Below are 13,093 nucleotides of genomic sequence, written 5' to 3' on the forward strand. Positions count from 1 at the left end.
CTGTTGTGGTGATGTGATAGGTGGCAATCTGCAGGATATGCAATTTCTTCCTTTAATATACATCTACCTGTGAAATTCCCTGTTTATCACTTAGCTCCTTAGCTCCTGTCTTCACAGACACTGCTTTTAGTAAGTGCCTCTGATTAAATATACTGCAAATAATTCACTATAATAGCAAATTCACTATAATAGCAACTGTTTTGAGAAGAGTTTCCTATTTTCCCCACACCAACTCCTTTACCTCCTGGCCAGTTTTATCCAGCTTTGACAAAGAAAAAATCTCAGTATTTTGTGAAAACTGGCTGGAAGAAAAGAGCAAACCAACTTTGTGCTGAGGACCAGGCAGGTAAAACTCCATAATACAGATTAGTATAGAGCTCCTGTCAGCAGCAGTCAACTGGGCAGTCAGCAGGAGCATCCACTGGCACAAAGCACTTGGAAATAGCCACAGCATCTTCTGCCTTTGTCTTTTAATGAAGGGATCTGCGGAGTAGTGGAGAAGTGATAATGAGAGACAGAGACTAAAATGAAAGAAGCTAAAATGAGATTCTGTAGAAAACCATGCTACATTATTTCTTCTGCTTATAGAACACTTTGTGTTAACTTGTCACAAAAAGGCCTCTCAAAAAATCAAACAAGTTAAAAAATTCACATGAATCACATGATGCTAGTTCAAAGGCTTGGGAGATTAGATTGAGACAAATGGGTAAGTAGATGGCACAAAACTTTGCATGATAAGAGGAATATTCTGTCAAAAACTGGCATGCATCCCTGTGCTTCCAAACAATATTCTTCTGTAAATATACATCTATGAAAGAAATGTGGTGTAAGCTGTGAAAAATCAGGATGAAACATCCATCTGGTCGTGGGTAGCCTGTGGTTTGCTTTTACTGAGAAGGTTTCTAATAAGACAAGACAAAGTTTTTAAGCCTGGAGTTGAGATTTAGGGGCATGGATTTCCTGTTGTGGCTGATGAACCCAAGGATCTCCGATATCACTGCCTTCTGTCCATGCCAAATCTATCTTGGCAGGGAGGTTCTGAGGGCAGAATTTCTGTCTCCAGCATTCAACACATCCCTGGGCAACATCAAACCAGGAGGGCTCTTTAACAGTGTTTCTGTGCTTCTAATTGAGCAATACTCAGTAAATAGCCCCATATCTGTCCAACAGTGATTTACATTCCAATCCATCTTCGTGCTACAAAACCCACAGCAGCTCTGTGGTTTTTTAGTACCATACTGAAAGAAGAGATCACAAATGTCTATCTGCATCATTTCAGTCACTCAAAAGTAGCTATTAATGTCCATCACATAAATAATATGCTTAACCAAAGTAAACACACAAATAAAGTTATTTGGAAGGGCCGTGACAATATTGTAAGTACATCTGTATGATTTGAAGTAATTCACATTTTAATCTTCTTTTTCCCTTCAAAGGCTTCTTTGCTCAGTACGTTTGAACACTGTTTTTTGTAGAGGTCTTAACTAGTCCTGTGTGATACAGGACTAGAGGAAATACACAGATAAAGCTAAACGTTTGGTGAAGGCAAAGGAACTTCAAAGGACCTTCTAAGTGCCACCTCAGCACAGCTGTGCTGCCATTGGCATAGCCCTGGAAGACACTGTGATTTAAAGTCAAATATGTGATAGGTTTCTCTGTACTCTTCGCAGAGTGGTAGGAAAAGGGGGACTACAGAAATGTGAGTGCACAGGTTTAATATCATCACTAGCCAATTACTGTATTGGGATGTTGCTTCCAGCTGCTGGCTGGGACACAGAAAAACAGCATTTTTTTCCTGTTTTAAATTCCATATTGAGGGTGAAAAAACAAGTTACTTTAACCTGCTGGTTCCACTGCAAGTTCACTCACTAACACGCAGAGCACGCAGAACTGTAGAAGAATTAGAAATGATAAACAACTATTTAAGCGGCAATACTGTGCTTCGTTTTTTATTCATTAAAGTTTTTGATGTTTGCGTCAGACTTTTGACTTCCCAAAGCTACTCTACATCAAAAATGATTACTAAGACCTCTAAAAGTATATCACAAGTCAGTTTACCGATGACATTGATGTCTTATTGCTATCCATTCCTCCTGGACCATTTATAACATTTAATTTTTTATACTCCTGCAGTGCTGAAATATGGTTCATACCAGTATCTGTCCTTTTAGTAATCACCAAAGCAAACCTTGGCAGTTGTCATATATTGCACTCTTGAGAAAAATGCTAGTAATACTCTGAATTGATTGAACAGCATGGAATCAGAACTAACTGGCAGAGAAACCATTTAACTGATTTCAATCCATAAATCTCTTTTCTCCTACCCTGTTTTAGTTTAGAAGCTGCTGAATGCAGCCATTATCTTGTAATGTATAGAATGAACCAATTACTTATATGGATATTAATTTAAATACATGATTATATTCATTAATGCCCCATATGAGCAGGCAGATGTGTGGATCTTGCTGATTAACTTTCATTTATGCACACTGAGCTACAGAATAACAGTCCTTGGCCAGCAGACATCAATTCCTTTTATTTCCCCAGGGATCAACATCAGGTATAATGTCCTGGCTTGCCTTAAAAATAAAGTGCTTTTAAACAGAACTTTACCTGCTTTAGGCAACAATTTCAGTCCTTGAGTGTGACCTAAAATGACTCATAAGACATAAGGGCACTGATGTGGCAAGGTTTAATTACTTGGCAGGGATGCACTTGCTGTCTAAAGCAAATGCTGCTGCTCAACATGTTTTTACAAGAAAAAAGAAAAAAAAATGTATGGCCAAGAACTGTACTGAGTCTTAAAGAATTCTAGAAATGGGGCTTTTGAAATTAGGTCCACAGAGAACCAGGAGACCAAAGTCAGATGGGCTACAGAAAGGCAAGGGACAGAAATTAAGGGACCAAAGGCAGAACTCTTGCAGAGGTGAACTGAGGAAGGAGTCCCAGCAAAGGACCAGGTCAGTGGGAAGTGGAGTGGTTTTTTCATCCACCACAGTCACCCATGACAGGCTGGAAATCCCTGCTTTGGAGATTGAAACCCAAGGTGCTTCCTGCCTGAATATAAGATATTCTACTGTGCTGATTGCTTTGGTGCTCAAGTGAATACAAGGCAAAAAGAGCAGAGAAAGTAAAAGGATGCCATTCTTTGTGACATGGAGGAGTGTGATTTGCAAATGAATAAGGATTGTCATTGTTTATCAGAAAGGGCTGTTTATCTGAAATGGACTGCTTGGTAAATTCATTAAAATGGATAACTAAGAGACAAAGCTGGGCCTGAGAGAGAACTGGAACCTGGGGAGTTTCCTCAAAAGCAGCATTTCTTCTTCTGCATGTAAACTCACTAAATATCTTGTGCTGAGGTTCTGGATCTTGAAATCCAATTATCTGTGTCAATGACACTCAAGGCTTCAGGACCTGCTAAGCCACTTTCTCAGGAAATGGAGAATCACACATACAGAATAAGAGCACAACTCAGAATAACATCTGATGGTGCTTGAATTGTAAATGTGTGACCTGATACTGCCCTAAAATCGTTGGACAGCGCAAAAAGTAATACATCACGGGTCACTGCAACCTTATTGCAAAAAAGTGGATCAAAGAGGTATAAATATTTGGCAAATAGCCCTGCAATCCCTTTTACTCCTGTAATATATGTTAGAAATAATTCATGCTATAAAAGAATGTATTTTGTAAAGATTGTGAAATCCAAACAAGTCTCTGACCACAAGCAGTCCAGGGACAGACGTCTACTTTGGAATGCTGAAATTCCTGAAGGCAGCAAGAGAACAACACCCCGTTTGCCTATGAATAGACGTGGCCAGGGTGATGATCGTTTTCCTCCGGAGTAATCAGGAGTAATCATCACTCCTCGACTGATACTACTGTATTACTGGGCTTGCAAGGGTTTTTCGGCGGTGAAAGAATCTTGATTCTATAATCAGAAGGCTGGATTTATTATTTTATGATATATATTACATTATGACTATACTAAAAGGAATAGAGAGAGAGATTCAGAAGCTGCTAAGCTAAGAATAGAATAGGAATGAATTAACAACGGAGCTCTCTCTGATTCTGTCCCAGAGAGAGCTTGGTCTTTGATTGGCCCTTAATTGTAAACATGCAAATGGACTAATCACAGGTGCACCTGTTGCATTCCACAGCAGCAGACAACCATTGTTTACATTCTTTCTCTGGGGCTTCAGTTTCTTAGAAGAGGGAAAAACCCTAAAGAAAGGATTTTCCACAAAAGATGTCTGTACCACCACTGCGATAACAGAAGTTGCCAGAAGGATACATCTGAATACTCGACTTCCCCTGACATGAACAGCGCCTGTTCAGGAAACAGCAACTGTCCAGCCCAGCAGAGTGAAAGGAATTCTCATGCATATGCGGGGTTCCAAAGGAAAGCCGGGCACCTCTGCCTCAGGCATAAAAAGCTGTATAAAATAGCCTGGCTGGGAACAACATTCGTGAACAGAGGGGATGCGATGCCATAGAGGTCGGACCCAGGTTCACCCAGCGCCGATCCCGGGCTCGACGCTGTCCCTTTGGCTGTGGTGGGTCTGAGGACCGTATTTTGGATGCGGAAAAAGATAAATAATATGTTTTCGCATTTTTTATAATTTGGCTTCTTGATTGATCACTCATAACGCTCCTGAATGGAATGGGAAGAATTTTCTCAGCCTCAGACAAGAAATAACTATTAAGTTGCCTGCTGTGTGATGGCCACAGATTGGGCTTTTCTCCCCTTGTAGGAAAACAGTGATGTTATACCCTCCTATCAGATAATTTCTTCTCTTAAGGAGAAAGAAAAATATTGCTTTATTTCCAAGCAGTCTAAAAAATAGTAAGAAAGTCTCAATCTGGTTTACTAAAAGGCTTTCACTACAAACACTGAAATAAAATAATTTAAAGGAACTAGAAACGATGTGATTAAATGGAAATTTTAGACACAAATTCTGTAGTGGAATAGAACACTTTTGGTCTGCCAAAGTGAGAAGGGAGAACTAAACAGGTAACTGGTTTACAGAAATTAACCAATGCTTCCCACTAAAAATAAAGCCATGGGGAAAGGAGTGGCAAGGTGTGAAAGGAGTAAGAGGATTTTACTCCTGATATTAAGTCAGTGATCATAGATCGGTCTTGGATTCTGTTCCTGTGGATGAAGCTAATTTCCAAAGTGAAGCACACGAAGTAGATATGTTGCTATCAAAATTAAATAAATATTTTTTAAACCTGATAAAACTGAAGTTCTAAATTAATAGCAAAAAAAAAAATTGTTAGGAATTTGAAATTACTGTTCCAAGAACAACTGAACGGAGTATTTCCTTCCATCTTGCTCTCTCTTACAGCTTGAGTCTCCTCCCAGCCCCTTTTCCAAAAGAGGTTTATTATAGTGACTGTGTGCAAGTAGCTGTCTTTCTTGTTCACTGTGCATGTAAGCTAGCTTATTATAACTTTGATTTGAAAGCACATCAAATCCCTTTTTTATTTATTCATTATTTTTCTAAGGATCAGTTCCATAAAACCCTTTCATATGCAGCATAATCACAGGCAAATCTTCTCCAAGAAATTCCCTGGCTGCCACCGCAATTGGTTCTGAGTGCTGAGAGCTGAAGTGTTTCAGCCCATACGAAACACACCTCTATTTTTAACATACAAAAACCATTACTGAGTAAGTGAACACAAATACACTACCCGCCAAATCAAATCCTCAGTGAAGCAAAGAATGAACAAAGAATTTTTTTATAAGGTATCAAAATTGCAATCTTTTTTCTCAGAGGAGAATTTTGCTTTAAGCATTTTGGAAGTCTCTCAAGACAAATCACAACAAGAAATCCTGTTCTTGTAGCATGATAAAAGGTCATCAGCGGCAGTATTTGCGAGCAAGGTAGGTGTTAAAAATAGGTCAGAAATTGCTGTAAAATAGTTGATAGATCATTAAGCATGTACTGTTAGTTCGGTTATTATACTGTAAAGGGGTTAAAAGGGTAGTTGTAAGAAATATGGTACTCAACTTACCATAACACACCTCAGTAAAGTGCACCTCGAGCCAGCCTGGACAGAACTGTAATGGGCCAATCAAGCACCTTAAACCTTCATGCAAATGAAGGATCCAAAAAGAAACCAATTCAAAGGCACAAAAAACAGCATAAAAAGGGGCTTCTGACCCACTGAATCCTCGCCACTCCATCTGGGACATCGAGGCCATCACTGCTGAGCAGCCCCAGCTCCGGCGCTGCAGCATCCTCGATGGGAACGCTCCTCCCCTTGCTTTAGGCCTTTCCTTTTCTTATAATAAATGATGAAATCACTTCAGTACCAGGAGCCTGCTCTCGTTTTTATCAGTAAAAACCTCATCACTGATACAGCATCTCCCACTCTGTCAGTGCCTCCAAATTTTATCAATAATCAGACATTTGCTTCACTGCGAGCTGATACAAAAACCCAGCTGACTTCCCAGAACTGCTGAAGGCATTGAATATTCTGAACCTCCTGCATTTGACTCACTGACAGCTTCCATGGCCTTGAATTTCATGTTTTGTCATTCTATAATTTATAAATTATATGAAATGTGTAAGCCTTTGTGTACATAGCAGAGTCATCAAAACTCTGAGTTTTGGTTTTTTAGTTTTTGGGGTTTTTTTTCAATCAAAACAAAAAACCTGTACACATTTCCATTTAAAAAGCAAAATGTAGATATTATACTGAAGTTTGGGCCACAGTTGGAAGCATTACTGTCTTGCAGTAGTAACAACATCACCATTTCAGCATTTCTGTGACAAAGCCCCGATAAATTCTGATGTCTTTGCACATGTGCCACCAGGACTTCCATGGGAAGTACAGAGCAAATTCCTCGAATGTCACACTGTTTCCAGTGGACATCTCATTTGTCATGACAACAAGGGAAGATAAATAATTTTCAAACCTTTTGCTGGAGTCTCTACTTGCTCCAATATTGTAATTCACAGTGCCTTTTCACCTGCATGGTCTTACCCAACCTGTGTTACACTGGTCTGTAACACATGTAGTATATGGTAGAGATAATTCATGCTATTATTTAATAAAATATTGTAAGACCCAAACTATGTCTTTTGACCATCCATATAAATGATTTGATCGTTTATAACACACAGGTTGGGTAAGAGACAACTGCCTGCATGGAAAAAGCAAAAAATACTTTAAAATACCCTTTTAGGCACCCCAACATAAGAAAAGCAACACAAAACCATTATCAACTAATGAGTATTGCCAAGACTGCTAAAAGGTTCAAGATGTTTTATGTATAAAATAATTTCAGAATTCAAATATCAATCCTTCAGCTGGATAAACAGAATTGATTAGTTCAGTGATTTGAGGACAACCTTTAAAACATGCTACATTGTTATTCTGCCTCAGAGCTGACAGATAAAAGTAAACGCTTTAGAAAATAAAAATGTAGCAATTTGGTTTTTTTTAATCTACTAACTGCATTCATTTTATACACCAGAACAGAGACCACCTACCTTTCTTCCCCCTGTGTTTAGGCGAAGAGGAGTTAGGAAGGGATCAAAAATCATATGGCTGGTTTCAATATTGACAGGTGACTGTCTTTTCCCAACAGAGCAAAGATTCCAAGCTGAGTTCACCAAACCCCAAAAGGAGGGTACTGCAAAATATAAGAAAGTGTAAGTTTAATGGAAGTCTGGAAAGACTGTGGCAGTGCATGCCAGGCAGATGGCCAGGAAATTAATCTTGTCCCATTGTCTGTACACACACTTTGAAACTGAAAACAGGCAAATTCATCTTGCGTCTGAAATTTAAAACTTCATACAACAAGACCAAAACATATGATTTCACATAATTTTGTATCAGGAAAGAAGGTGGATTAGTTCTTTTCCTCTTTGATATAATCCCATGCAAAACAGGAGTGAAACAAAAGTAGCTAGAAAAATAATGGAAGAATTGAGAGCTATTCTGGTGATGAGTACCAAGGATTTGCTGAAAATAACAGAGGTCTTTCCCAACCTTAGTGATTTGATGACTGTGTAATAGATATCCCACTACAATGAATTCACATCTCTTTAAGAATGAAAAACCTTGTGTAGTTGATTTTTCTGTAAGCCAGTGAAGAACCAAATAGAAATGAAGAATCTTATTTAAACTGCCACCAGAATTAAGGTGCTCTGGGTTGTTTTGAGCCTTTGTTTAAACAGGGGACAGAAGCCAGAAAACTTCAAATAAATAGGAAATAAATAGGGTGGCAGGAAGAAAGGGAGCATTTTCAAAAAATGCTGTCCAAATAAGAAAAAAGGAAAATGTGATAAACTCTGACCGGTTAAATAAGAAAATAAAATAAGACATGCCAGAAGAAGATATCAAAGAACAATTTCCAAGGGTCTTAAAAGCCGCTAATGACTTTTTTAAGACTATGAGAAGCAAGGACACAGGCTGAGTGTATTGGACCAGCTGGTGATCAGGTTGTAAGAGCAGCACAGGAAGCATTATGTGTCAGTAAAACTGTATGAATTCTTTTCCTTACTGCTCACAAAATGGTCTCAAGGGATGTTCCCACACGGGAGCTCTTTTATGAGGAATGAATCTGAGAAACTGTCTCAGAATCAAGCATCAGAAAAGTGACTTTCAGTATAAACAGATAAAATTAACAAATTCATTCAGATCAGACAGAACTCTAGGATGAATACCACAGTGATGTGCACTGCCAAAGTCCTTGCTTAAAATCTGCACCAGTCTTGGAGAGACAAAAAGTGGCAAATGTGATCCAATTTTTATGGTGTTTATTTTTATAGGTGCTTGTTTTTATCAAGGTATCTGCTACGATCCCTGTCAATGACACGAGGTGAAGTCTAGGAAGGACAGTCAGGTTATTTCTGTTTTATGCATCAAGCCTGTAAATTCCACTTTGAAGTTTGCTCAACTTCCAAGAACACAGATTCTCTGAATTTAAGTTTCTCCAGAGTTCATGAATTTAAATGAAAAGTGTCAACTTATTCATCAGCATCTTTGTTTACATTTTTAAGCCTTAGCACTGGCCCTGGCAATGGCATAAAACACCATAAAAGATTGTATTTGTGCAGTGACTATTCTTGCCCTGTGTAATTACTGGTACCTCAGATAAAATCTCAAGCTACTTTATTGAGGCTGGAAATTGGAACCACAGAGAGAATCAGTAATCTGTGTACATCAATAAAGCAGTCCATTAATTATTTCCACCTACTCAGCTTGAAAAAAATTATCATACCAATTCCTCTGGATAACCACATGACCTGCTCTGCCTCTACATAAAAGCCAAAGGTAAAGTCATAAAGGCTTTGAGAGATAAATCAGGGACACCAAAAAAATGACAGAGTATACAATGACATTCATCTCAGTAATTGGTCACAGAAATCTCCAGACTGCAGTAATATTAGACACTATCACAATGGCTTCAAATTTGAGAACTGAAAGTGTTCTGTTTTCTTTTTAGCAGCAAAGTGTTGACAGCTGAAATATATCCTCCAGAGTAAGACAGCATTGCCATTATTCAAGAGATAGTAAAAAAATTTTAAAAATTTAGCAATAAATCTTGAAACATATAAAAAATTAAAATTTTGAAGAACTCCAGCAGCATCATATTCTATACTGCTAATTCCAAACTGGTCCATTCAAATGTCAGCGTCCCTCTGTATGAAGGATTCTCAATGACACGAAACGTTCAACCACTGCACTTGTTAAATGAGAGATAACAGAAAACAGGAAGGGGAAAATGAGGTTTTGAGATTCTGGCATGATATTGGCTTTTAAAAAGTGGCTATTTTCTGCTATGCCTTTAATAAAGACATCATCCAATACTGTCTTGAATTTACCTTTTAAATTATAGCTGCTTATTTATGCCTAATTAAACATTTTCTTAAATTAAGAGTTACATTACCTGAGAAAAAGTATTTACCAATCAAAATTAATGACCTCTGGCCCTGCAAAGCTTTTGCTTATTTTTATCTACAAATTTAGGATAAAAGCATAGAACACAGTACCACTCCTTTCATTACAGTGATTAAACCAGACTAATTCACTTCTATAAATTATGTCAACTAGGGGTAAAGAGTAGTAATACAACAGTATGTAATTACATTTTTCTCTGCCACCCTCTGCTGAGTTCACACATACTAAAACTATACAATCAAACACTAATGCTTCTGAAAAATATAGGTCAGCTGCTTGTAGAGGTATTTACAGATGCTTCTCATATTGACTTTTTGCTTATTATTATTCATGTGGCAGAAGTAGAAAGGAGCACCTAGAGGGAGAGGTATATCCAGGTATACCTTCTAGGGTCAGGGTCACTAAATTTCTGAGAAGATAAAGTGTTTCTCTCTCACTCTAGTCAAAAAGAGACTATAGTTTTGGGGGAAATGGGTTTTTCCACGTAATATGAGTGAAGGTCCTGTTGGTGAAAGATTTAGCACAACTATGGCAAAAAAAATTGGAAAGGAAAACAGATTAAAGAACAGTTTGGTTTAAAGGTTAAAAAGCAACTGGGATGTTTAGTGGAGCTGGCACAGATTGCTCATTAAAGTGTCAGTCTTGGGTAAGGGAAATCCTTCTTGGCAAATGAACTAAAAATGAGAAAGGGGAGGACAGCAGCATCCTCTCCCTCTTTTCCATGCCCAGGGCTGGATCTGTGCCCTGCCTGCCTTTGAGTGGGACACTGGGCCCACTTCCAGTGCCCAGGCTGTGGCTATGCCCAACGAGCTGCCATGAATCACTGCCACTCAGCTGGTCATTTCTAACCGGGTCTGGTCAGCCATCAATCACTGACAGGGTTCAACAGATTTCCCTCAAACCAGGCACAGACACAACTGACAGCATTTACCTGGCACTCACTGTAATTTGGGGGGTGGAAAACAGGGAGAGTTCAGCCTGGAGTTGATGCGAAGACTGAAAGGGAAAAAGTTGAAAGGCAAAAAAAAGCTGTCATGGTCGTTCTGGACCTGAAATGGGACTTTGCATTAAAATGCAGGAAACCCAGATTTTGAGCTATCCTGTGATCTCTAATCTTTCCTCTTCATGTTCTTCATCTTTGGGGTTTTTTGTGGCTCATGCTGTAGAACTGGGGACTAAGGCTTTGCTGTTAAAATGAGTAACTGTTCTGAGACAGGACGAGTGAGATGCAAGACTGTAAAGAAGATCCAGAAGAAAGGTGAAGAAAGCCTCAAATAGATGAAATTGAATAGAAGAAGTTGTTCAGAGAAAAGTAATTCGAAACTTATTGTTTTAAGGGAAAAGACTGCTTATCCAGCAGATACCTTGAGCTCTATTCTGTAGATTCAGCTTTATTTTAATGTCTTTGGGTTACTATCGATCCTTCTTCTGAAAAATATAAGTTAAAGTAGGAACAAAAAAAAAACACCAAAACCCAAAAGACAGCATATTTATTCTATCGAAAATGCTTTTTCTATGTATCCCTATGCCTTACAGTATACTGTTACTAAAACAAACTTAACTTTCAGGTATTAAGTTGGAATTTAACTATTTATTGCCAAATCCAGTGCATGCCTGCTGGTGCATCCTTTATTAGAATGGGTTTACTGAGCATCTCACTCTGGAACTGCAGGGCATTAGGGGATTCAGTTTGGAGAAGGCAGGTGTAAGGAGCACTCAGAAGAGGATAACAAGTCCCATTCTCAAAGGCATTTTTGTGTGTAATAGCAACCCCTCAAGAATTACTTGTAGCTCTGCACTATTTTGGTTTCCCACAAGGCTCCTGCAGTTAATGACAGCCGGGAGGCAGAAATGTCCAGCCTCTGCTGACTTGCAAAGACAAGTAGGGAGCCAGCACAGAGCTCAGCACTGAGTGCTGCAGTTTGTATCTGTAATGACTATTCAAGACAGGAACAGCGATGTTCTCTGCTCTGGTGTTTTCTGGAGAAATCAGATTTCTCTGACCCTATCCCATAGGGCTCTGGCTCTGCCTGGGAATGCTGCTTCTGCAGAGAGATTACAAAACACTGTAACTTGGATTATTCTTGGAAAGGCCAGAATTGAGCACAGCTGACTTGATAAAATTACTCACAGGCTGGAAAAAATGATGTCTGGGCAATCCTGATCTCTTAGAAGTCTGACCTGGTCCTGCCAATCCACAACTCTGTAAACACAGTCAGAACTACAAAATACTTTGGAATTGAAAGAAACCTTGGCTTCCCCTCAGAGACTACATCAAATTATTCAGGTAATTGCTGGGCAGTGGCTTGTAAGGACTTGCCTAAACTTGTGAAAAGTGCCAGTACACAGCACACTGTTTATATGGGAAATGCAGCAGTGCATGAGCACCTTTTGAGTTGCAAGGTAACTGCTCCCCCATCTCAGCAGCACTAAACATCCTCCAGCAGTGCAAGGGGAGGCTGCTCAGAGTGGCAATGCCAGGATGCAGAATCCCAAAAGCAGAAACTGCTCTCCAGTGTGTCACAGAAGGGCCGTGGCTCCGGAACACTCCTGACAGCCCATTCCTGCCAGAGACTGTAACAACTCAGATGGAATGAGCATCAATTGCTTCCAAGGGAGATGTGTAAAAGACACTGAATGTTGCCTTTTTGGCTGCCAAGATTCAATATAAGGTAGTGCCTTGGAGGCTTAATTACTTGTGACCTTCACCCAGAAAAACATCTGAAGTTGTGGATACACAATTTGATGGTCTTTCTAGCAGTAGAGGAATAAAATCACAAGTTTGTGAGTAAGAAATGTGTTAAATGGTTGCATCAAGATTGATTAGAAAATTTATAACTATGCACATTGAAAAGACTGCAAAAGGTTTCAAGAATCACCTTATGGACCCAAGTTTCTAAATCAACTCTGAAATGTATTATGAATATCAAATACACAAGGTAATAAAAAAAAATTGCCCAGAGGCAAAATCTGTAGCTTCATAACCACTGAAAATATTAACCTCTGTGTCACAGGCTAGTACTTTTAGAAATCAATGCACAGAATAACCCTGGAAGCAGAACCAACTGAGCTAGTTCATGGTAATTCCTTAGACTTTGGAACTACCAACTCTTAACTGTTCCTACATAAGATCTTATTAGGATAAAAAAATATTCTGACTTATGTTTCC

General features: G+C 39.0%; 1 protein-coding gene across 5 annotated transcripts in view; it reads right to left on the bottom strand.

Moving 5' to 3' along the window:
• CA10 (carbonic anhydrase 10) overlaps window positions 1–13,093 on the bottom strand; it is a 146,425-nt gene that overhangs the window by 70,497 nt on the left and 62,835 nt on the right. For 4 of the 5 annotated variants that reach the window (XM_074554770.1, XM_074554768.1, XM_074554767.1 and 1 more), the window contains 2 exons: window positions 7,509–7,651; window positions 6,025–6,070 (listed from right to left, as the gene is read on the bottom strand). In XM_074554770.1, coding sequence (XP_074410871.1) covers window positions 6,025–6,070; window positions 7,509–7,651 — 189 coding nt within the window. The remainder of the gene's footprint in view (window positions 1–6,024; window positions 6,071–7,508; window positions 7,652–13,093) is intronic. The other variant, XM_074554769.1, reaches the window with a different exon arrangement.

Source organism: Zonotrichia albicollis, chromosome 19, assembly GCF_047830755.1.
Source record: "Zonotrichia albicollis isolate bZonAlb1 chromosome 19, bZonAlb1.hap1, whole genome shotgun sequence".
NCBI lineage: Eukaryota > Metazoa > Chordata > Aves > Passeriformes > Passerellidae > Zonotrichia > Zonotrichia albicollis.